Source organism: Pyrus communis, chromosome 7 (assembly GCF_963583255.1).
Source record: "Pyrus communis chromosome 7, drPyrComm1.1, whole genome shotgun sequence".
Classification (NCBI taxonomy): Eukaryota; Viridiplantae; Streptophyta; class Magnoliopsida; order Rosales; family Rosaceae; genus Pyrus; species Pyrus communis.
This window is the reverse complement of record NC_084809.1, coordinates 7,381,812-7,407,736: the sequence shown is the minus strand read 5'-3', so window position 1 is coordinate 7,407,736 and position 25,925 is coordinate 7,381,812. Positions and strand designations below refer to the sequence as shown.

The 25,925-nt window shown below is 36.0% G+C and overlaps 2 protein-coding genes and 1 pseudogene across 3 annotated transcripts; 2 read left to right on the top strand and 1 right to left on the bottom strand.

Annotated features, from left to right (window-relative positions):
• The first annotated feature begins 6,509 nt into the window (after nt 1-6,509).
• Nucleotides 6,510-12,793, top strand: LOC137738942 (transcriptional regulator STERILE APETALA-like). The gene is made up of 2 exons (XM_068478412.1): nt 6,510-6,776; nt 11,675-12,793. The coding sequence occupies exons 1-2, from the start codon at nt 6,510-6,512 to the stop codon at nt 12,791-12,793; spliced, it is 1,386 nt and encodes a 461-aa protein (XP_068334513.1).
• Nucleotides 12,794-14,284: 1,491 nt separating this feature from the next.
• LOC137740460 (transcriptional adapter ADA2a-like) lies at nt 14,285-18,144 on the bottom strand (annotated as a pseudogene).
• Nucleotides 18,145-18,371: 227 nt separating this feature from the next.
• LOC137741104 (uncharacterized) lies at nt 18,372-20,874 on the top strand. 2 transcript variants are annotated; one of them, XM_068480911.1, is made up of 5 exons: nt 18,372-18,889; nt 18,999-19,055; nt 19,208-19,300; nt 19,545-19,674; nt 19,801-20,874. In XM_068480911.1, the coding sequence occupies exons 1-5, from the start codon at nt 18,830-18,832 to the stop codon at nt 19,806-19,808; spliced, it is 348 nt and encodes a 115-aa protein (XP_068337012.1). In that variant the 5' UTR covers nt 18,372-18,829; the 3' UTR covers nt 19,809-20,874. The 2 variants fall into 2 exon arrangements, 1 of the variants encoding a protein (XP_068337012.1); XR_011069209.1 differs by having other exon boundaries at nt 18,999-19,128; nt 19,208-19,674.
• The last annotated feature ends 5,051 nt before the right edge of the window (nt 20,875-25,925 follow it).

The window sequence follows — 25,925 nt, the reverse complement described above, 5'->3', positions numbered from 1 at the left end:
TCTCAGGGCCACCGGAAACTCTCTCACAAATAGGAGGGGCCGCCGGGCCGGGATGTTGGTCCTATGCCCAGGGGAAGGACTTACAACCGTACGACACGTTGTTGCATTCCAAAAAGTGTAGGGAACTTTCTCGACTCTCTCTTCACGCACAGGGCTCGCCCTTTGTGAGAGAGCTGCCGCACACATTAACCTCCTCTCCTCTCCCCTCTTCTTGCACCACCAATAGTGGCTCCACCTCCCCTTCTACTCCGCCTGTCCTTTCTCTTAAATCTTGGTAATTGAACTAAATTTGAGCATCAACGAATAACATGACAATAAACCGCACCTTGAAAAGTTTGCATGAAAATTAAGTGAAATCATAGTTCTTGCTCTTCTTGTAAGTTGAAAAAGAATACGAGACGCATATGAGGTCAATATCAAGCGAGGCAAAAAGAAATGACAAAAACTAGAAATTCAAAATAATAAGTGCTTTACAAATGGTTTATAACTCAGTTGGTTAAGAACATTTATTTTTGTACTTGAGATTTTGTGTTAATTCTCGCTCTTTGTAATTAAATGAATTTAGTGTAAATTATCTTATTATTTGTCAAAAAAAAAAAAAAAAAACCAAGAGAGAAATAAAGATATATGTTGGTTCGGCTTTATATAGCCTACATCCCGTTTAAAGATAAAATTCTACCATTATTACATTAACAAAAGAAAATTACAAATGAGCATCGAACGAGGAGGCGTTCCTTCTCAAGATGCTTTGTTATCTTTATCGTTTTTGTGTTTTATTTTTATCTTTTAGATTAAATTGGAAGAATAATACTTGATTACTTAAAAAATGAGTTATAGTTCTTATTTAAAATTGTTCGTTGTCTATACATAAAACATCGTCTTTATAATCAACACCATTCATATTAAATCACTCTATAAAGATCGTATCTGCAAAAAATTAATTAAAACTAAGATCGTGTAGAGGTGAAAAAAATGCATCCCTAATATATTTTTAAAATTTAATAGTTTCCATTAGGGGGGAACATCTGTATTTTTGTTTTTCTTTTAGAGGTGGTGTGAAAAAGTAAAAGTCCTAATTCTCCAATAACTCACACACCCACTTCACTTATATGCATCGTCGCACTCTTCTATGTCCGAACATATACATCATATCCCCCTTTTTCATCTGCAATCCATCTCCTAACCATAGTATCTATTTTAAAAGGATTGTCTGCTCTCTCTCATCTCATACCTTTCTTATCTTTTTTTATTCATGTTGTCACGGTTAAGCCACGTCAACATTTTATATTAATTTTTTTATAAAAATAATAAGACAAAAAATAATGAAAATATAAAATGTTGACATGATTGAACCGTGATCGCATAAATAGAAGGGGCTGAGAAAGGTATGGGATGGGATCCATTATGAATAGTAACTGCCGTAGATCTAAACTTGAGGCTACAATCATCGGAGGAGGATTCTCTACCCTCCTATTCTCATCTCCTTTCATCCTCTCCTCTCATAAATTGTTTTTTGTCTTATTATCTTTATAAAAAAAATCAATATCAAATATTGACATGACTTAACCGTAACCGTTCAAATAGAATGAGATAAAAAAGTAGAGAGATTAAGAGGATAGAAAATCCTCTTTCACAATCAACATGGTTACTGCAAAGACTCCATGAGCCATGGCCTGAAGAAATGGATGGAGGAGAATGTTGAATCTACCATGGTTCGACTTGCTCTAATAGTCACTGTTCTTGCAGTGATTGATGATGATCGAAATGATAGGGGATAATAAAAGTAGGAGGGGACATGGGTCCAACCATGGAAGATCCATATTTATAAGGAAATTTTAATAAAAAAATTTTATATTGTTTATTTTAACGAAAAATTATATTTTAACGTATAAAAATTAATTTTAATAATATATATTTTATTTTTTATTTTATTCTTATCATTAAAATTTGAAATGTTAAAACTATTTTTATTAGTTTTTCAATGAGGTTGACAGAAGGATGCATAAATTTTCTGAAATGTGAAAGCACAGGGGCATGCAGATGGGGGAAGAGGATCCTCTCTTGAGCATAGGATAGAGATCTTCTTGATCACGAAATCCGAACCGTTTAATTTTAATCTAACGGTTACAATTATTATAACTTTTTAAGAAATCTCCTGTTTAGGATCGTTGGATTAAAATTAAACGGTCCGAATTTCGTAATGAGAAGGATCCTCATCCTGAGCTCAGGAGAGGATGCTCTTCCGCAGATGGGCATGCAGAAGGAAGCAGAAGCCAGGCCAAGCCAGTGATGGGCTCTCTCTCTCTCTCTCTCTCTCTCTCTCTCTCTCTCTCTCTCTCTCTCTCTCTCTCTCTCTCTCTCTCTCTCTCTCTCTCTCTCTCTCTCTCTCTCTCTCTCTACCTGTGGCTGAGGATCGAGAGAGCGGTGAGGATATATGGTTTTAGGAGGAAGATTGTCTACCTTCTTATTTGGTGTCTTTCTTATCCCTTCTTATTTTGTACAATCATGATTAAATTACGTTAACATTTTAAATTAATTTTTTTATAAAGATAATGAGATAAAAAGTAATAGAAATATAAAATATTGAAATAATTTAACCATGACGGCATAATATAAAGAGATGAAAAGAACATCTAAACAGAAGGATACACAATCCGCCTATATGGTTATGATAGTTAAAGACTGACTGTGGCAAGAACCCTACTATAGCCCTAGTATCTAGTACCTAGAAATTAATAGCAGTAGCAGCCTTCTCTCCTACTCCAGCTGTTTTTAATCTGTATTTTTCTTCCCAAAAAAGTTGAGAGAGAGAGAAGGACACAGACAGAGGGGGAAGCAAGTGACATAGACAGTTGTACTTTGCTAAAAAAGATCTTTCAGTTATATTCCATCGAGACTGCGCCAGATGATTAGACATAAGCATGCCATTCTAGTCAAAAAGCACTCTCCTGTCTTTCCCCTTGACCCAACCCTTCCCTCCTCCTTCTTCTTCTTCCCCACGCTCTTATCCTCTGCGTCTTTGCACGCCCATCTTTTCTTTTTCTTTACTCAAATAAAAATTATAAAAAATCTTCTCAATTGATATATAATTTGTGTATGGCAAATATGGTTGTTTGATGTGCCTCGGGCGTAGTTAAAAAACGGAGCATGTCTTGATTAATTGAGCTAATTGAGGTACGTGGTTATATAAGAAATTTTATAGTTTTGAAACATCTAAAAGTGTGCTTTGTTGAGTGATTTGAACAAAAGAGACTAAGAAGATGACTGATCTCGCTAGGAGATTGTGAGGACCGAATACAATTATAGTTATAATCAAGTCTATGTTTCGCCACTGTTGTCATATTAACTTTTTGAAAAATATGCGCAAATGATATTTGTGAAATTAAGTTAAAGATACATTTCCAAAATATATTTAATTTATGTTCGATATCGATTTAGTTTGTTATCATTATTGTTAGAGTATTTCCAATAGTGTAAATAAATATAATAGACAAAATTGTATTATAATGGCTAAGCAGGTAAAATTCTATTTTATTATTTTCTTTCATCTTTGATATTTACTTATATTTTATTTTTGTCTTTTTTGCCTCACATAGAATACTTTATTATAAATAAATATGTCATAATACAAGTGGTTGAATATGTGAAAAAGAAAAATTCCAACCACTTGTACTGTGATATTTGAGGTAACTAACCGTGTTCTTGGCACACTAAAAATTTTCTCCACATGTAGAAATATGCAATATTGCCTAGATTGAGGGAGTAGGCAAAGTTTACCTACTTAATTGACAACTTTATTGGAGCTTAATTTTGCCTATATAGCTCATCACAAGAGTTTAGTTGCGAGTTTGAATATTTATTTGACTACTTTATTGTTGATGCTGTGAGATTTGAGATCTACATTATTAATATGGCTTTTATATCCAAAATTACATAAGAGTTAGTAAGCAAGTTGTGCATGGCACGTTGATGTTAATCATCTCCTAATATATGCACATGCGGAGCAGGAGAGGTGCGGTGGTCGTAGTACGAGAATGGCGGACAAAATGTCACGCTTCCCTTAATTTTTTGGAACCTATAAGACTTTGTATCATCATAGCACCAACTTCCTCGAATCTAAAAATCTTTTTCAAGTTTTCAACTCCTACTCGAGTGTTGATTACCTTCTCCTATAATTTATTCTGCAAATATTGCAATCAAACTATTCAACGGATTTTAAAATAAAGGCTTGACTATGGGATAAAAAGTTTTCTTTGATCGAAGAAATAGATTTGATTACAAAATGGATAGAGAGAGAACTATATTAATATACCGTTGATCATGGTAATTTATGTAATTAATTTAAACTAAAAAAGTAATGTAATTTTATACATAAAAGAATCATTATGAATTAAAAGTTAGCAGTTTACTTTTTGAACTAATCTAATTACCATATTTCAACCCAAAAGAGAAAAAATATATATTTGAGGATGTACTTGACACAATTATGAAAAGAAATATTTAAGGAAAGTGTTATTGGCACTTCAAAAATCTCATTCTACACTCCTCACAAGTGTATTTTTCTTTTCTAATATAGAAAGTTTGAAGTGTAAAATGAGATTTTTGAAATGCTAATAACAATTCCCGTATTTAAACTTGAAACAATGAAACACAGTTCAATAATATGAAGAGATAGTTTGTTTGTTGTACAAAACTAATTAACCTTCACTTTTCTACAACACAAACAAAACAATAATCCATCCAAAACCAAAATTGCTTGTATCTTCCTTCCTCTCTTGGCTCCTCACAAGTTCAAAACTGACAAGCTCACAACATCAAACCTCGAGTCCTTGTCCATAATCTCTATTGATTCGAAGACTCTAAGTTTTCAACTCCCACAATTTAGATGTTTAATCATTGTCACCTAATCTTTTCTTTTGCTGATATTTCATATGTTTTTCTATGCTTTTTTTGCCTCTCTAAGTTTGTTAATGATTTGGTTGTTACAATAATTAATCAAAGGAAGAAATATGTGAGCATAAATAGCAACACCTTGAAGGATGGGTGTGAAATCGTAATTAAAGTTTAATTTGATGAAGCACAAACAGATTTATATATATTTTACAATTTGAATAACAAAGTAACTTCTACACATCGGTAATACTGGTTGACAGTTTTATTACTCTTATTAGTTATTACGTGTTTCAGACAGATAAATAGTTCTTACTTCTAATATGAATTCAACAATTTGCGTAATAAAGTTCATCGATAATCAAGGAGTTGGAACTAACTTGACCTATTAGTTATTAATATTCTTCTTTTTTTTTTTGGGTAAACATTAGTGATTAATATATGAACAGCGGTTTCCAGTACAGCCGCGCCAGTTGCTACTTACTACTCCCTAATAACAATGCTATTTACCATGCACTCCTTGCAAAATCATCCTCAGGAGTCAAAAAACAAAATAAAAAAAATTTATTTCTTGGTTGCTTTCCGAAAGAGTGAGGTTGTTTTGTTGCTTTTGTTTTTGTAAACTGCAATGCCCATTTTCTTGACAATCATCTGCAATTGATACAGATACAGGGAGATGCGACCTTACTTGAACATGAGCTAGGGCCAAAAATCCCCCGAAAAATCCAGGGCTAATCCATAAACCCTGCGGTTTCAGAAACCGCACCCCCTCCCCACCGCCATCTATGCAGGCCGGGAAATTAAATCAACCTCCCACCCCCTCTCTAATTAGGTCGGACCCGGCCCCTTATTAACTTACAAAAATAAACAAGAAAATCTTGTTCTTCATTTTCCATAATATTATGTCATAAATTGATTATCTTCACTATCAATTTATTACTGTGAATGTGAAGTGAATTTCGCATTCCTATATTCCCGATGCAAGTTTCTCCCCCTAACGAAGATTGAATATATGACAAAAACAAGAAGATAAGTGCGGAAAGGGAAAATTAAAATGATACATTATTTTTATTGTCTAACATTAGCTTTTTGGTTGTTAAAGAAAATGAACACTCTCAATCCATTAATTTGCACTATAAATGACAACTTTATTATTTTTCAAGCGAATTCTTTTTTTTTTCTTTCTGTATTTTTGATTGACTATCTTTAACTTGTTTTTTTCGTTTTTTGATTTTTTTTTTTCGCAGAATGATCTTTAAATGTTGATTAAAAAAATGAATGATTATGATCATTGATTATAAAATTATTACGATAAAAATATATTAATCACATTTGATTGGAAAAAGAGGTGCACCTAAAATGATTTATATTGCACTGATCGAATACGTCCACACAACAATGACCCTCGTCATGAAATATGGTCTCCCATGTATGAGGTGGATGCAACATTGATTATGTTTTAAATTATTTTATTGAGCGAGAGAGTGTGAAATTGCATATAAATATCCAATAATCACACAGACCTTCTTTTGGGTCCCTCGCTTGAATTGTGTCTTTATCCATACCTTTACCTTTTTGTCCTTGTGTCTTCTTCTCCCACCTTTTTCTTTGTCATTTTCATGTCTACCTCTTACAGTTCGGCTCCATCAACTTCATCATCTTCGTCTTCCTCCTCATCCCATGACGGAAATGGAAACGGCAGTGCTGGTCCTAGCAGTGTACGAAGAGGTGGTGATTTCGAAGGGCCATCCTCCTCCAGACGACGTTCCGTAAACGAGGTCTGGCCCGAGCCTTTTGTGGAAGCCCTCGCCGCCCAAGTTGCCATTGAAGCCTCTCGCTCCGTCGGACGACTTGCGGCTGCTCCAGCCCTTGCTAACGTGTTTCAGGTACGTTTTCTGATAAGATTAAACAATCGTTAATACTCCACTCATACTTTTTGTTGTTCTGGCTAATTAACTATTAACACATGAAATCTTTTGATTAACTAGTTGTGTTGCAGTGTGAAATATGTGAAAAATTGTGTGCTTATTATATAATTCTGATTATTTTGGGAGATCTTTGGCATGGTACGCAGCGTTAGAATTCGGCTAGGTCTTACTGAGAAACTGATGGTTCTTATTCCAAAATGGAGAAAATATTAGTCTAGTCAAAGAGCATCATATGCATAAATACACTAGAAAAACCTGCCAGACCAAAATTAATTCAATTGATGATTCCCCTAAAAATTAAATATATTAAAAATTGGGTTATGGGTTTTTTTTCTTCCCTTTATTTGTGAAAACATGAGAAATTATAACGGGTTCTGGGTTTTGTTCTAGTCCTCTAGATAGTATAGTGGCACCTTTTTACAGAGCGAAAGATTCGAGCTTGAGCGCACAGAGGAAAACACACTATTCTGGTATACTAGTTGGTTTAGCTACATTCGAGAGAAGAAACTGTTTTGCTTCAGAAGGTAATTGCTTTTTTGAAGGGTCATGTTCTCAATTCTCTTCTATGCAAAAATAATTTAATGTCCCTTTCACTAGTAGGAGGTTTGTGTTTGGCTTCTTTGGCTTTTCGTTTCTTTCCCTTTCCAAATCTAACGAAAAAGGGTTATTTTGGCTTTAAATTCCCCTTTTTTTGCCCTTATGAGCTCTAGCAATCCCTCTCCCTCTGTCTACTTTTTTGACTGAACTTTTCTTCAAATTTTTATTGGGATGCCTTTCTTCCTCTTCTTCTCTCGGATAAGGACCTTTAAAGCTTGGTTTTATCACTTAGCAGTGTATGGAAATTGGAATTATATAGCAAAATTTAGGGAGCTGAGAGACTGGTTGGATTGGATTGTACATAAAACTTTACGTTTCTATATCTAGCTAACGTCTGTCTCGCAGTTATATTTTCGCTGCCATAGCCATTAATGTTCTTTTTTGTTTTGGTGTTTTTTAGTACTATATGCAAGAATATTAGAGTCCACTTTAGTTTTTGGAGTTTTTTGGTACTATATGCAAGAATATTATAGTCCACCTTAATTCAGACTAAATTGGAGTTCAAAGTACAACAATAGTCATGCCAGTAACGTACAAAAATTCATCTTCTGTTTTTCTATAATTAATATTATAAATCTGTTATGCAAGTCCACAAGAACAAGATTCCAGGGATCTATTACCGCTGGGTCTTTTTTATAGATTATTTTATGTTTTTGGAATTTACAAGATTATGTTTTTGACATCTAAAAAGTAACAAAACAAAATGGCACTGGATAAAAATAGTATTACCAATATTTACCACTTTAGAAGTCTTAACTTGAATAAAATGTAAGATGAAAAATTTGAACTCGAAAGACTAGTAGGTTAATAAAAAACCACATCCATCAAGGAAATTCACGACTCTAATACTCTATCAAATTATGGATGAAAATGATTTAGAATCTTATAAAGGAATTTTAAGTCGAAATTCATGCCCTAGAAAATGCAAAAAGTTCAAAGAAAATCGTAAAAAGAAAATGGACCTTTGCGCTTGATGTGAATCGACTTTCCATACGAGGGAGGCAGATAAGCATGGATTGAGGAGCGGGTTGAGATGTCGAGATCCCTTGACAGTTGATGGGTGTTGAAGTGCCATGTCAAAAAAAACCTTGCATGCAACTGATGCAACTGCATATGTCATAGAGTACATGGAGCCCAATGCTTGTTTGGTTTACAAGCTGATGTCTACTGGTCAACTCCAGAGGTGTGCTTGTCTCTTGCTACTTCCAATGCAATACCTTCTGGTGACTTCTTTTTCTCTTTGTTTGCTTCTGATGATTCTTATTTGCTTTGTCCTTTCTTGAATGTTTGAAAACTGTTTTGGAGCCTAGCTAGAGTGATAAAATTGATTAACCTATAGTATGTTAAATTTAAAGTAATTTCACCCTTATTGCTAAACATATTGTGTGTATGGGTACATATGCTTGAATAAGTATAATCTTCTAAGATTAAGAAGGAAGTTACAACCATCGTAATGAAGTTTGTATTTTTTTGTCTCACAGTTTTGACATGTCTGTTGATATATTTAAATTTACATATTATATTAAGTTGTGTTTATATTTAAGAGCGCAATCTAGTTTTGTGCATGTCGGTGGCAGACATTGAGCGCTAACATATTTTTTGATTTTGCAAAACAGAATCTCGCTCATGATAGATTTCAATGTGATATAGATCAATATTTTTGTGAACATAAAATAATATCACAAATTACATGATAAGCATGAAACCATTACTAACAAGAACATGATGGGGTCTCCAATAGCAAGAAAAACCAAAAAAGAAAATAGAAAGGAAAGAAGATCCAATTAGAGCAGGAAAACGTGAGTAGTACACGCACGGGTGGGATTTAGAGGAGTCAAAGAAAGTAGGGGTAAGGGATGAAAAGTTCTCTGCTTTTTAACTGGACAGACTTTGGCTACACGTTTCTTGGAATTGAAAGGCAACTATGTGTGGTGAAGCACGCAAAATTTGCAATCCTATTTTTTTATTATGTCAAGATATGTATATGTATGTTCATAGTTTTCTAGATGGTCGATCTTTGTCCATTTCATGGTCTCTAGCTAGGTACGCTAATTGTTTCCCATGGATATTGAATTAATGATTTTACAGAGTTATATATGTAGTCCTATGAACAATTATGTATTTATATATGTATCAAAAGTTCTAGTATTAAATCGTACAGCTGAGTTTAATTAAATTAGTTAGAACAATAATGTGATTACCTGCCAAGTCAAAGTTCGAATTTCTATAACCGAAATTAGATGTACTTATTGTAACTAGTAAAACTAGAAAATCACATATAATCTTGTGGAATGCAAATTAATAGAGCAGTCTTGTAATTGCAGGTGCCATACATATACATTATATATATATTATATGTTGTAAGAAGTTAGATTGAGTAATAATAAATGTAGAGAGCAAGAGAGAGAGGTGTCAGTCTCCAGTGTCCATGATATCAAATAAAAAGCTCATACAGCAGGCAAGCAAGCAGCAACAATCGAGACAGATACAGCCATACAGGAGAGGAAATATGATTCTCTCTTTCTATTCGCATTCCCTTTCACTCTCATCTCACATTTTATTTTTTTATCTTATTATTATTAATATAAAATATTAACATAATTTATAACAAAAAAAAAGAAAAATGAGAGAATCCTCCGAAGGAGGGAGGGAGACGAGAGATTTGCAGACGAAAATTGTACCACACAGCTGCCACTTCTTTATTTAGACCTACTCTGACTGATGTCTTTTCCTCCTCACTCCTTTTACACTCCCCGGCTCCTATTCTACTACTACGTACTCTCCACTCTCCTTCCCTATAATCTCTCTCTCTCGATTGCCAGCTGAGCCACCTGCCCTCGGGCTCCACCTTTTAGGTCCTCTCTCTCTCTCTCTCTCTCTCTCTCTCTGTAGGGTTTACGCGCATGGCATCAACTGTCTCCTCCGTGGGGCTAGGGTTTTGCATTTGCTTCTCTTCACAGTCCATGGTGATGCTTTCTACCTGTAGTTATTTTGCCCTAATGTTTGCAAACAGCCCAAAAACCTCAACCCACGTACAAATAGTAAGAGATCTAAATCTTTAATCGCTACTTTTTCCCCACTTCCTGGCACCAAGACAAAATTTTACTAACTATTAGAGAATTTTTAACCTGAAGAACTAGTAACATATCAAAGATATGTTAAAATACAAAGTGTTGTTGAAGATGTTAAGTTACATTAACTGGTTAAAATAGCTTTTTGGCATTGTTCACTAGCTATTATAACTAAAATATTAGCTCAGTGAAATTTCTTTTGCACTTTGGAAGAATTTTGAATCCTAGCTCTGTAATTGGTTAAACAAAATGAATAATACTTTACGTTCCAGGTTGGTTACTAGTTTTAAACCTTGCTAAACTAGCGAGTGAATAGTGTCATAAAATTATTGTAGCTGCTCAATTAACTTTTTATGTCAATAACAATCTATTTTAACAAACTTTAAATATTTATTATTAACAATTCAAATCTAATTCACTCATTTTCTAAAATCACATTTTCTCTTTCTTTACTCTTTGGTTCACGAGTTTATCATTGAGTTTTATTAAATTTTTAACATTTAATACATGAACATTAACTACATTTAAAGAGTAACAGTTCACTTTATTATATATAGAGTTCTTTAGATTATAATATTGTTGGAAATAAAGAGTTTGACACTGTACTGTTCTCTTGCTATTTTAACAAAAATTTTAAAATATCTCCTGGGATGATTTTATGGAGGTTTTTTTTTTTTTTTTTTTTTTTTTTTTAAAATAAATTTTTAGTTGTTTTTATAGCTTCTCTGGAGATGGTCGAAGTTGTATTAGTCGGTTTGTCCTTCGTGTATTGTATTATTACACTGTCATTCCTTTAACTGGTTAACACACATGCCCATCAAATCTGAAACCTCTGTTAAACAGAGAGGATTCTCTACCCTCGTATTCTCATCCCCTCCTCTTACACATTGTTTTTTATTTTTAACCGTAACCGTTCAAATAAGAGGGCATAGAAAGGTAGAGAATCCTTCTCCTCGTTAAATACCCATAATAACCCTACCGACTCATGGATGCGTTCCCATCTCTCCACATATAATTAGAAAGCATATATTTTATTAATTTTTTTATTTTTATTGCATGCACAAAAAATAGAGTAGCCATACGCGTTTTAGCTTTCATGTTTTCCATTCAATATAACGTGCATGCATGAACGAGCTGTAACCTACTTAGTGAAACTGATCACGTACGTGACATTTTTCGGATGTGAAGGTTTGTTCGACGTGGCGCGCCGTCTCGCGCTCCGACCTTCTCTGGCGTCGCCTTACCCGCCGTATCTGGGGCCGGACAATTCTTCTTCGCGACAGGTGGCGTGACGAGTACGTCTACTGGCATCGGACGGCCACAAACTTCCGAACCCAGAGGTCCACCCACACGACCCTCCACTTCGATCCGTCCGGCGTGGAAGACCCCGACGGCCTCACCTGCCGATGCCTCACCCTCTCCGACGCCCATCTCGCCTGCGGCTTCGCCGACGGCACCGTCCGCCTGTTCGACCTTGCCACTCGCCTGCATGTCAGCACCTTCCGGCCCCAACCCCGCGACCGCCTCGGCCGATTCTCCCGGGCCGTTACCGGCATCGTGATAACAGACTCCACTCTCATCTTCGCCATGCTGGACGGAGACATCCACGTAGCGATCATCAACGGCCCGCAGATCGCTCGTAGGGCTCACTTGGGCGACGTGGTAAATGATGGGGTTTTGGTTGATTTCACTGGATCCGAAAGATGGTGGGTCGGGCTCTATGCGGGTGTTCCGGGTCGGGCGTTTCACATTTGGAATGGTTTGACTGAACAGTTGACTTTCGTCGGCGGGACATTGACGGATCAGGAGGCCCTGATGGGGTGGCACATGCTAACGGAGATGACCGAGTTTGTAGGCCGAGTCCGAGTCACGAGTTGGGAAACGGCCGTGGCGTGCACGAGCGCGCGCGTGATTGTCTTCGATCTTAGGAATCAGGGGTTTGTGTTGAGCGAGGAGGAGTACAGGAGAGGGATAATTGTGACTGCGGCTGACGTGAGCAGGTCGGCGTTCGTTATAGTGGGGAGGAGGGGTTTGGCTAATGTGCGCCGGACTGACACACTGGAGGTGTGTAGGTTTATCGTGAGTGGGGCGTCGCAGATGGCGGTGATGGGGTGCATGAACGAAGGGTACGCGCTAATGTGCGGCGGTGGGGTGGTGAGGGTATGGGAGGTGGAGAGAGGGGCCTATCTGGACAGTTTCATGGAGATGATTGGGGAAGTCAACGCTTTCGTATGCGATGAACGACATGTCGCAGCGTGTTCCGGGGGTACGACGCTGCACCTTTGGGACTTTGGTGCAGCAGATTGATTAGTGTAGGGGGTTAAACATAACTTTGGTATAGAGTAATGTTAGATTTATCAGACATTGGAGTATCACATATGAAATGTGATAATGCATTTGATTAAAATTCAATGAGATAGAATCATTGATTGGTACGGTATTTACACATCAGCTGCCACATAATGCGTTACTCAAATATGTACGTTGACGTGCATTGGTGAAGGTTGCTAAACAGTCCATCATGCCTTTTTCTTATCAAATGAGTAGGTCGACGTGTATTAAAGCAGGTTGATATGAAGAATCCATTAAGCCTCTTTTTTGATTAAATGTGTAGGTAGATGCATATTAAGTGAGGTTGATTGATACAATCCATCGGGTCACTTCCCTAACATTTGAGCTAGTTGAATACTTTTCGCGTTAAAGTAATTTAGAATAGAACGTTGTTTTTAAAAACAAAGCAAAACCAGGCAGGCAGAGTAGGGAAGGATGAGAGCAAAATGGAGGTTTTGTTGTGATGTATATGGCCTGTAGGCCGTGGGGTTATGTAAGGTACTTTTGACTTGGGGGGTGATATCGTTGGATAGGCTGCAGAATGATTTGTGTTTGAGAGAGAGAGAGAGATTATGTTGACTTGGCCCCACACACAAAAAATCAAGGGATTTTTTGATATGGGTTCAAAGTAACTAAAAATTGAACCTATTTCAAAAGTTAAAAGTCACTAAAAATTGGACCTAATTCAAAAGGTGCCCTATAAAATTGGATCTATTTCAAATTTTCCCGAAAACAATAGGAAAACTAATGAAAAATATTTGAAAACTTTGAGTTTTAACGATAAGGACAAAATAAAGGGTTAAGTGAATAGTACCAGGTTTGACTTTTTAGTGTAAAAATGTGGTTTTTCGTTAAAGTGAACACTACCGTGGACTTTTCGTTAAAACTCTAAAAAAAAAAAAAATGAGAAGAGCCTTCTTTTCTAGCCTAGTCTAGTCTAGTTTTGTTCAGGTTCTAGTTGCTTGCTCTTGTAATATTTGCAGACTTGCCTTTCTGTTTCTTGTTCTTTCGGCATTGTTTTTTCTTCTAAAACATATTCCTTTTTAATCATATATGTTATTTCTGTTGATTATTCAATATGATGGTAAATAAAAAAAATATTTAAAAAGTTATAAAGGCCGTGTTAAAGCCAGCATAATTAAGGGTAATGTTTGGCATCCCGTCCCTATTATCGCGTTAAAACCAACACTATCAAGGCAATATTTGATATCCCGTCTCTATTATCGCTTGTATAAAAGAAAAATATCTAAATCATTATTCTGTTTTATGACTCTAAATTTCTGTATTTGGTTACTCCCAAGTTGTATAAGTGTTTAGGCACGGTATAGTTTCACTGGTGCCTAATTCTTATATGAGCATTAAGGATAAAAGTTCTCCCAGGAATCCCGAGATGATACGAATGGGATTTTCCCCTTCAATTAAGAAACAGTACTGTACAGGTTTACAAGAACGAGACTGGAGGCATAACTATGCTTCAGCCATTCCCTTTTTCACAAGCATGTCGTAAACCCTATCGACTTTGCTCGGTTCAACCTTGAACAGGCGACGGGCATCCGCTTGCTTCTTAACATTGCCATTCACAATCTCTGTGGAGATGGTCTGCAGCATGTTAAGGTAATGTGAAGGTAGAATTCTGAATTCACTGCAAAGTCTTTGTTCCTGCATGTATTACGCCACATTGATTGTATCATAATGAACAATTCACGTATAAAGGATAAATACAAAATCACGTTGAGACTGGCATTCTTACAGTAAATCAGCCCCAACTAGCCCAGTGATATCCCAATAATCCAACGAGCTTGAAATAGGTTGCGTGGTTAAATATGTGTCCTTGCTGACGGGATGCAGAACAGTTGATCCCTTAAAAGATCCCCGAGGGCTGATCTGCAAGCCTTTACCAGCCTGAGAGCTTTCCTTAGTCCTTAGGGCACTTTCTTCCGCTTCCTTCTTCCTCTTTTCTTCAAGGTATCTACTGGCCTCAGAAACTGTCCTACAGCCAGCAGTTCGAGCTTCCTGCATAGTTAATGCAGATAATTTGAGCATACGCCATGCAACATGATCACTTATTAGTTATTATTATATGCCCTAGAGAAGGAACAAAACGAGCAAGTGGCCAAACATAATGTAGTCTTGTTCCTGTTATTTACTCAACAAGAGCAACCCACTGTATAGAGAGGGAAATAAGGTAATAGGAAACATAAGTGATGTGTGAGGCATGCAGCAGACCTGAAGATCCAGTACTCTTTTGACAATCTGTTGTTCCTCAATGATATTCTTAAGCAATTCCTTGTGCTCTTCACTTGAGTGGAACCGCATGAAAACTTTGAAGCGCTTGTATACTTCTCTTTCTTCAGGTGCGAGGCCCTCCTCAAAAGGGTCGGGGTAAAGCAGATTTCTTTCAAGTATGAAATTCTTCCTACGTTTCCTCTCATCAAGCCTGCCAAATTCCCACATATTATTTGAGCATATCAAGGGTAAAAAAAAAAATGAAAATCAGACAGCAAGGCTAACTCGTTTTAGTGATGAGATAACAGTATTACTTGTATGAAGGTTTTTGTGACATTTGCTGCCTAGCATTTGCAATAATTATGACAACAAAAATAAAGTTCTGTATAAATTTTCTGAACGTAAAGAAAATAATCACTTCATTTTGTTAAAACTTTAAACTGTTCCCCTCCTCATTATTGCTTTGAATTTGAAAATAGACCCATCAGCCTTAGTCTATCATAGTAGCCATATAAATACCGTTTTGCGTAGACATGCAAAACTTGTAGTTTCAATTCACGGTCAGCATTAGTGTCAGTATCCTTGAATTCCATATCTGCCAGAATCCGCTCAGCATCATTGTCGTATTCAATTTCAAACTCTTGCCTCTTGAAATTATAGCCACTTAATTCTGTCATAGAAGGTCCCTCTTCCACTAAACTCCTTAGTTTTTTTTCTGCAACGCTTCGGTCAATCTGAGTTCCTGCTGATAACATAACATAAAATTGAGCTTTAAACCAAATACATGATAAATACACAAGTATATAAATATATATCATGTATAACATGAATATTTAAGTGACAACAAATAATCTGTGGGGAAAAAACTTCTGGGCAATAAAGTTCACGGAGATCCATTACCGTTATATCATGTATAGCATGTATAACAAGCTTAAAGAAAGTCAGTCACTGAAATTCTAAAGACACGTAAAATTCAATATGTGTATGTTTACATATGCAATAATTGTGAAACAGAAAGTAACCATAAAATCATACCTTCCACTTTACTGACTTTAGTCTCGTCCTTAATCTGCTTTTTATTGGATGCCTTCTTTACAGCACCTGGGACCAACCCCTTGGCAACATCTGATGCAAAACACAAGATCAGACATTTCCAGTCACGCGTAACCACATATGACAAAAATGAGATTGCTCAAGAGCTAAAAACCGCCTCAAGAATGTTGGATTCTTCTTTGATTCTTCACATCTGATCAAGAAAATTAAGAAACAAAATTAGACAAGAAGATATGGAACAGGCGCTTGATACTAACGTAGGTACAAAATATAATAAAAAATACCATACTTGATTCCTGCAGAAAAGGGAGACACTTCTTTCAATGTAATCTCCACAAACATGGGAACTTCTGCAGAGAAAGAAGAAACAGACGAGACAGACATTCTAATTAATTCAAAGGATTATCACTATCTATGACAAACAGATGAAACAGAGCATTGGAAAACAATTCGTGGATCCTTTGAATATAAATTGCCTAATAAAAGATCACTTAAGCTACTGAATGGTTTGATCTTAAACTATTGAGGCATCTTAAATCATAAATCATACACCAAAGCATAACTGCTTTCAGGCCTCAGCTAATATGGACACAACGCGAACTCACCTTTCTTGATTTCATCAGACCCCTTAACCAAAGCAAGAAGCTCCTCTCTGCTCTTTCCCATAACATGAGACATGTCCTAAGGGGATATCATGAAAACTATTAGTAATAATTTTTGCTTTTTATATAATTTATGTGTGTATCTCACGTCTGGCATGTGGACATGCATTAATTAGAACACTGGTCTTACTGGGAGAGGAAAGTATGGAGTTCATATATATAGCTTTATAATGATCAATACATTGTTGTCTGGTTTTCGTTCCAACATGTTCAGAAACTTCAGTCCAATTCCCAAATCCATACATTTCAATACCCTAAACAGCATAATCAAAGAACAGGTGATAGTAGACAAAATTTATTAGTTTCACAGGGGAAAAAAAAAGTTTATCATAATAATTGAAAGAAGAAATCAGTTTATTCAATACCTCGAGCAGTAGCATCTCTTCATCTACATTCCAGTCTGGACAAATAAGTGGAAAAGCCAAATTATCCTGTTTAAAAACCAAAAAGTCCGCAAATGCATGCTTGATTAATAGTCCATTCTATATTGAAAGCATCTCCTATATAGTCAAATGAAATAACAAGCTCGAAAAATTACTACGTACACAAATAAAACAATTACTCATAGCTGTTTACATACAGATTTCAGGTGAATCTAAATGGGGCTGTTGCTTGCATTCTAAGGAAAACATTCTTACTTGCAGGCAGTATATAGAGCTTCAGTTCGGGTCAGAAAACCGATTCAATCTTTTCCCTTTTAATGCATTTTACTCTAAGGTCATCCCAGTCTCGCCTTTTTTCCCATTTCCGGATTCTAAATTCCACTAAAGCTACACTCAAAGCTTAAAAATTCAAAATTTCTTCAAGCAATTTCAACGAGTCTAAGATATCAGAAAGAAAGCAATTTTGAAAATGTAAAGGGGGACTGACCATAACCCTGTAAGGGTGGTTGCATTTGTGAGGCGTAAGCTCAGCTCCAACAGAGAGGCACTCAATGCAAGGGTCAAAATCTGGACACACCACACACTTTGTCCGAATTTTCCCAGAAATATCCTTGTTGCAGTAATTGCAATGGTAGAAAGCCCCTTTGGGTTCGCTGATTTCTTGGGCCACAGGTTTCTGAGCTGTGCCGCTGTTCTCCGCCACCTCCGCCCCCGAAGCCGTTCTCTTTCTTTTGCCCCTACTGCAAATTATCCAACAAATAAACAACTTTCTGTGAGACATAATTGGGAAATTTGAATTGCTTAATTATCTGATAAAGCTTGAAAATTTGCAGCGAATTGGTGAAAATTGCACTGACATCTGATTGGGATTGTCGACGGCGGCCTGAGAGACCGCGCGGGACCGACCCATCGGTTGAATTTCACCAACGAACCGAATGCAAAACCCTAGAAAATGAAAAACCCTAATTTTTCCACAGGTGAAGATTTGGGAAATTTCGGTTAGGGCCAGTTGATGTGCTGGATGAAACGGGTACGGGTCTCATCCCCTCACCGGTAATGTGCACGCGCCACGTCATCGTCTACTAATCTGACGGTTGAAAAAAGTAATACGTAGAGCATATGTCGTCCGTTGGATTTAGTTCAGGACACGGGGCGTTTAACTAGAGCGTCTCATGGAATAAAAGATGGGGGAGCATTCCCTTCATTAAAACCTCGTCGTTTTTACACGATGCAGTTCCCGCTAACAGTCTTTCCCTGTGCATCTCCTCTCAACCGCAGCATCGCCGTTGCCGTCGCCGACTCTCACTAGTTAGGGCTTCGTCATCATCGTCTCTGCTCCGTAATTATTCCTCAGTGCTTGTTAGTAATCGTTGAAAAGTTCACAATTTTTCACTCCAAGTGGCTGCCCTTTACTTTGAGCTATTTGTTTACGTTGATTGAGCAAACTATAGAGTTTCTCTGTGACATATGAGCGCTTAGGATTGCTGCCTTTGTTTTTAGTTTTTAATTTATTGCTTTTATTTTTTTTATATACGTATATTGTTGCTGTAATAATTATTTTTTCTTGATATTTATGAAGTTAATTAGATGAGAAATGTTTTTTCATATCATATGTTCAGAAATGGTGGGATTATCCATAGGAGAAAAGCATTTTATACAGGGTGGCATTGCTCAGGACATTCGTTCTGATGGCCGAAAAAAGATTGACTCCTCGGCCCATCAATGTCAAAACTGGAGTTATTTCCCAGGTTAATATCTGTTATATGTTTCACTAAAAATAATGGATTTTATTTTTTGGTGTGACATGAAATTTTACTTATTTTGTTATAATTTCCGTTCTTTGTGGCCGTTGCCCAGGCAAATGGCTCGGCAAGGGTCAGGATGGGTGCTACAGATGTCATTGCCAGTGTGAAGGTATAACTGCGATCTTGATGTTAAGCGCATGCTTACTTTTACATGCTATTGGAATGTCCTTGATCAAATTTAGGTAATTTTTTAGTCTAATTATTTGAGCTGCCCCTGTTGTTCATACTATCATATTTGCTGGTAATGTTGACCGAGTGCAGGCTGAACTTGGAAGGCCAACTGCGCTGCAACCCGACAAAGGAAAGGTCTTTATAAATGTTGATTGCAGTCCAACTGCAGCACCAATGTTTGAGGTTAACACTTTTATCATCTGCTTCCTTCTCATGTTTTACTGTGTGAATTGAGGTTGTATAGAGATCTTGGTTTCTTCAAGATCCTGTAGACAGTTTACTACTTTGTTTTTGTTGAATTCACGCTCTGATAAAATACGAAGGTACTATATCTCAGTTTATGTTAGTTGTTCATTAGAGAATCTGAACTTCTCCTTTTGGTGTACGAGTCCATTGCAGAGAACGAATATCTATTTTGCTTTTGTAGGACCAATGCATTTATACTTATTGTAAAGCTGTTGCTTTTTTACTTCTGCGGGGTAGAGGGGGTGAGGAGCTGTCAGCAGAACTCTCGGTGGCTCTTCGATGTTGCCTTTTGGGTGGTACAAGTGGATCTGGTCTGTTTTCTCTTTTGGCTATGGATTCTCAGTTGAGCGTATTTTAATCCAACTGCAGAGTTGAAAATATAGCAAATTGCAAATGCTTTTTAGCCCTGTACTGAGTCATGTGCATATGTTTTTCAGGTAGGTAAGCACTATATTGTGGATGCCACTTCAGAAGAGGAATCACAAATGAGCCCGGCTGTTTCGATTTCCGTCAATAGGCAGGGGCACATCTGAGGTTTGACCAAACGGGGTGGTGCAGGCCTAGATCCAAGCATCATTCTTGACATGGTGTCGGTGGCAAAAACAGTAAGTGAGCAGCTGATAGACACATTGGATTCCCAGATAGCTGCTGCTGAAGCTGGTGAAGATGAATCATGACAGAGTGAGAATCTCTGATTATATCTAAATAGGTGGTTCGAGCAGGTCCTAGCTAGATGAAAATTGTAATTCCGATATTTGTTGTGCGCACATTTGGTCCTAGCTAGAATCTCTGATTAGTATCATTACGCTGTTAAAGAGTTACTGTTCTGGTGTCTTTTGCATTCTAGGTCTCTATTGTATGATATTATCTCTCTCCATAGTTGGCATTAGCAAACGCTCGACTTGCAGTTAAACAAGTGCCGTGCCACCTGGAGCAGAAACCCGAGAATCGGGTCTAACCGGAAGAGTTTGAGCCGGATTTTTGAATCAACAAAACAAGAAGGAATGGTCTGAACTTAATTGCCATTCCTTATTTCCTTCAGTAGCAGGACATAATGATTGAGATTGGAAGTGATGGAATTCAAGTGACTTTACAACATAAGGATCTGACAAACATAACTCAAAGGCACGATCCGCATTCATTCGCACGTACTGCCCGACAGTAAGGGCAGAAAAGGTTGAGAAATTCGGGACAAAGTGATTTGTATCGATTTCTTTAACCAGATACGCAGCTTTCTTAGTTCTAACCTCCTTGCAGAGTCCCAATATCAGTGCATTACAAGTCAGTATATCAGCATTCGCTCGGTTCTTCGACATCTTCACGAAAAGCCCATTGCCCATCTCCTACTGTATTAGCAGCCACATTCGCGGCGTTCATCTCACTAAAAATTCTATTTGCTTCTTGTAGTTTTCCTGCCTTGCAAAACCCATCAATAAGTGTGTTAAAAGTTACCACACTCTGGTGCAATCCATTCTTCGCCATCAAGTTTTTGAACTTCAAAGACGAACTCAGAAGCCTTTAGAGTATCTTCAAAAGAGATGTCAAATTTGAAACATCAAAATGATAATTGATAGTTTATGTGGGAATTTGACATTTTGTACAATATTTTACTTCACACGATATGTTAAATAATAATATCATTTCATAAACTTTTTATCTTTTTGTGGAGTCCAATAATTAAGCCAATCAATCAAATATTTCAAAAACATAACAACATTTATTATATATATTATCTTAATCTATTAAAAAAATCATTTAATGAATTTGACATCTGTTGTCAAATTTGACAACAAAAGACTTTGCCTTCAAATGACTCAACGCCACATAAGAAATTGAAGGCTCGGTTGAAGAGAGTTTGCTACCATTTTTTACTGTTGTATGCTACATGGCAATTTTGACATCGCATTTGGAAATGCTGTTATCACGGTGCCCTGCAATCAGTGTATTGTGGGGTTTGTAACGGTGGGTTCTTTCGGAATCGAATTGGGCAAACTCGAAACTGACGAATTGGGAATTTGTTCATCGAATTGGGTTTTCTGGGGTTAAATTCTTGGATTGATTCGAGAGTTCAAATCAACTTTTGACCGACTAACCTTGATGGAGGGGCAGAGGATGAAGAAAATGGTGGGCAATGAGCTCTGACTCTCTGATTCGCTGCGGCAATTACAATCGTCGAGCAACAGGCGAGCACTGTCGTGCATTGAATCCCATGTCGAGCAGAAACAACGGGATTCGGGAAGAAAGAAAATAAAATTGGTCTTTTGAGAGTGGTGAACCATTTGGGATTGCTTTCAAGTTTGGGGGGAGGGTTGGACATTTGCCGGAGTAATGAATGATTTTGATTAATTTTTTTCGGAGAAATGATAAGATTTTATTAACAGAGAATTGTTATTGCTCTCTAAAATTTCAAATTTTCTTCTTTGGTGGTATCCACATGTTTTATGTATGGCATTTGAATCACATTAAAGAGGAAATCTTGACTCCTTAAGATTACGAAGGAGTACTTCCTTAAGATGCTTTGTTACCGATTTACGAAACTTCATGCATATAATCGAAATCGTGCATATTGTAAATCACATTATAAAGGTCATATCTACAATAATAATAATAATAATAAAATATAAAATCTTTATAGTGTGATTTATAATATGAATTGTTTCCACCAGAGGAAAAATCATACAGTTTACTTTGTAAGTCTTTAAGGAATAAGAGTGGCAGGTTCCAAGTTGGAATAATGCAATTTTCATCTTAAGAGGTTGTAATGCTGGTATAAAAAAGGTCTTTCGCACGCGGATAATAATGTGATTAAATTAGTTGTCAAAATAATAATTTTTTTTTTGAACAAACGATATTATCTACACTAAGGGAAAGGGAGATGAGTTTAGTCTTACAATGAGCTAGCAATAATGTGATTCAATTAGTTTTTTTTTTTTTTTGAACAAACGATATTATCTACCCTAAGGGGGATGGGGGTGGGCTTAACCTCACAATGGGCTAGCAATAATGTGATTCAATCAGTTGTTTATTAAATATTATTTTCTTTATTCTTAATATAAATTCATTAGAGACCGATTTTATTATATGGATTCAGCTGCTTTAATTGATTTATGAGGGGTTTCTTCTAGCATGATCTAAGATTATTCATTTACATCAAATATTTGACTTTTCTTTAGTCAATTTACGCATATAAATATATTTAAAACGTGTAAGTCACGCGTAGCATATCGTGATTCAAAAAAATGTCTTTTACACGCGCTCATGCGCGTGCATGAAAGCTAGTGAATCATAAACTAAACACAATAGTTTGGTTGTAGTTGGACGTGCGTGGGTGCTAGGTGAATCAAGAAACTTCATGGATCCGGGATACCCAACAGTCAACACACATGCAATATAAGTTAGGAATGAAGACTGTCGCATCATTTAGCTATACCAAAAGATTTTTTGGCATCTGGAGGATTATTCTTCCATAGAAATTTCAAAAGATGAGAAAGTTGAACTAATCAAATTTCAACAAGTTTGAAAAATCAACTATTTATATATATGAGGATCCTGATTGATGTGTTATGTTTATTTGAAGAACGGTCTTCAAGTTATGGAGTGAGACATTCATTTAAAATTAACAAAACAATGTAATAATTAGAAAAAGGGTTGTCTAGACTCTAAATGGTGGGGTACTCATTGATACATGACCTAAAATACAGGAAAAATCATACAGTTTACTTTTTAAGTCAACAAGAGTGGCAAGTTCAAAGTTGGAATAATGCAATTTTCATCTTAAGAGGTTGTAATGCCGGTTATAAAAAAGGTATTTCACACGCGGATAATAATGTGATTATTGTCAAATGATTTTATTTTTATTTTTTTAACAAATGATATTATCTACACTAAGGGGGAGGGGGTGGGCTTAGCGTCACAATGTGCTAGTAATAATGTGATTCAATCAGTTGTTTATTAAATATTATTTTCTCTATTCTTAATATAAATTCAATAGAGACTGATTTTTATTATACGAATTTAGCTGCTTTAATTGATTTATGAGGGGTTTCTTCTAGCATGATCTAAGATTATTCATTTACTTCAAATATTTGACTTTTCTTTAGTCAATTTACGCATATAAATACATTTAAGACGTGTAAGTCACGCGTAGCATACCGTGATTCAAAAAAATGCCTTCTGCATGCGCTCATGCGCGTGCATGAAGGCTAGTGAATCATAAACTAAACACAATAGTTTGGTTGTAGTTGGAGTTGCGTGGGTGCTTGGTGAATCAAGAAACTTCATGGATCCGGGATACCCAACAATCAACACACATACAATATAAGTTAGGAATAAATACTATCGTATCATTTAGCTATACCAAAAGATTTTTTGGCATCCGGAGGATTATTCTTCCATAGAAATTTCAAAAGATGAGAAAGTTGAACTAATCAAATTTCAACAAGTTTGAAAAATCAACTATTTATATATATGAGGATCCTGATTGATGTGTTATGTTTATTTGATGAACGGTCTTCAAGTTATGGAGTGAGACATTCATTTAAAATTAACAAAACAATGTAATAATTAGAAAAAGGGTTGTCTAGACTCTAAATGGTGGGGTACTCATTGACACATGACCTAAAATAGAGGAAAAATCATACCGTTTACTTTTTAAGTCAACAAGAGTGGCAAGTTCCAAGTTGGAATAATGCAATTTTCATCTTAAGAGGCTGTAATGCCGGTTATAAAAAAGGTATTTCGCACGCGAATAATAATGTGATTATTGTCAAATGATTGTTTTTTTTTTATTTTTTTAACAAATGATATTATCAACACTAAGGGGGATGGGGTGGGCTTAGCCTCACAATGGGCTAGCAATAATGTCATTCAATAAGTTGTTTATTTATTTTTTTGAACAAACGATATTATCTACACTAAGGAGGAGATGGTGGGCTTAGCGTCACGATATTTTCCCTATTCTTAATATAAATTCAATAGAGACTGATTTTTATTATATAGATTCAGCTGCTTTAATTATTTATGAGGGGTTTCTTCTAGCATGATCAAAGATTATTCATTTACTTCAAATATTGACTTTTCTTTAGTCAATTTACGCATATAAATACATTTAAAACGTGTAAGTCACGCGTAGCATACCATGATTCAAAAAAATGCCTTCTGAGCGCGTGCATGAAGGCTAGTGAATCATAAACTAAAGACAATAGTTTGGTTGTAGTTGGACGTGCGTGGGTGCTTGGTGAATCAAGAAACTTCATGGATCCACGATACCCAACAGTCAACACGCATACAATATAAGTTAGGAATGAAGACTGTCGTATCAGTTAGCTATACCAAAAGATTTTTTGGAATCCGGAGGATTATTCTTCAATAGAAATTTCAAAAGATAAGAAAGTTGAACTAATCAAATTTCAATAAGTTTGAAAAATCAACTATTTATATATATGAGGATCCTGATTGATGTGTTATGTTTATTTGAAGAACGGTATTCAAGTTATGGAGTGAGACATTCATTTAAAATTAACAAAACAATGTAATAATTAGAAAAAGGGTTGTCTAGACTCTAAATGGTGGGGTACTCATTGACACATGACCTAAAATAGAGGAAAAATCACACAGCTTACTTTTTAAGTCAACAAAAGTGGCAAGTTCCAAGTTGGAATAATGCAATTTTCATCTTAAGAGGCTGTAATGCCGGTTATAAAAAAAGGTATTTCGCACGCGGATAATAATGTGATTATTGTCAAATGATTGTTTTTTTATTTTTTTAACAAATGATATTATCTACACTAAGAGGGAGGGGGTGTGCTTAGCCTCACAATGGGCTAGCAATAATGTCATTCAATCAGTTGTTTATTTATTTATTTTTTTTGAACAAATGATATTATCTACACTAAGGGGGAGAGGGTGGGCTTAGCCTCACAATGAACTAACAATAATGTCATTCAATCAGTTGTTTATTTATTTTATTTTTTTGAACAAATGATATTATCTACACTAAGGGGGAGATGGTGGGATTAGCGTCACAATAAGCTAGCAATAATGTGATTCAATCAATTATTTATTAAATATTATTTTCCCTATTCTTAATATAAATTCAATAGAGATTGATTTTTATTATATAGATTCAGCTGCTTTAATTATTTAAGAGGGGTTTCTTCTAGCATGATCTAAGATTATTCATTTACTTCAAATATTGACTTTTCTTTAGTCAATTTACGCATATAAATACATTTAAAACGTGTAAGTCACGCGTAGCATACCATGATTCAAAAAAATGACTTCTGAGCGCGTGCATGAAGGCTAGTGAATCATAAACTAAACACAATAGTTTGGTTGTAGTTGGACGTGCGTGGGTGCTTGGTGAATCAAGAAACTTCATGAATCCGGGATACCCAACAGTCAACACACATACAATATAAGTTAGGAATGAAGACTATCATATCATTTAGCTATACCAAAAGATTTTTTAACATCCGGAGGATTATTCTTCCATAGAAATTTCAAAAGATGAGAAAGTTGAACTAATCAAATTTCAACAAGTTTGAAAAATCAACTATATATA

Excerpts from the sequence above, each read along its gene's own strand:
- LOC137738942 (XM_068478412.1), top strand. The coding sequence starts at position 6,510 with ATGTCTACCTCTTACAGTTCGGCTCCATCAACTTCATCATCTTCGTCT. Across the intron at positions 6,777-11,674 it reads CCCTTGCTAACGTGTTTCAG|GTTTGTTCGACGTGGCGCGC; the intron begins GTACGTTTTCTG and ends TCGGATGTGAAG.
- LOC137741104 (XM_068480911.1), top strand. The coding sequence starts at position 18,830 with ATGGCCGAAAAAAGATTGACTCCTCGGCCCATCAATGTCAAAACTGGA. Across the intron at positions 19,056-19,207 it reads ATGTCATTGCCAGTGTGAAG|GCTGAACTTGGAAGGCCAAC; the intron begins GTATAACTGCGA and ends GACCGAGTGCAG. Across the intron at positions 19,301-19,544 it reads CTGCAGCACCAATGTTTGAG|GACCAATGCATTTATACTTA; the intron begins GTTAACACTTTT and ends TTGCTTTTGTAG.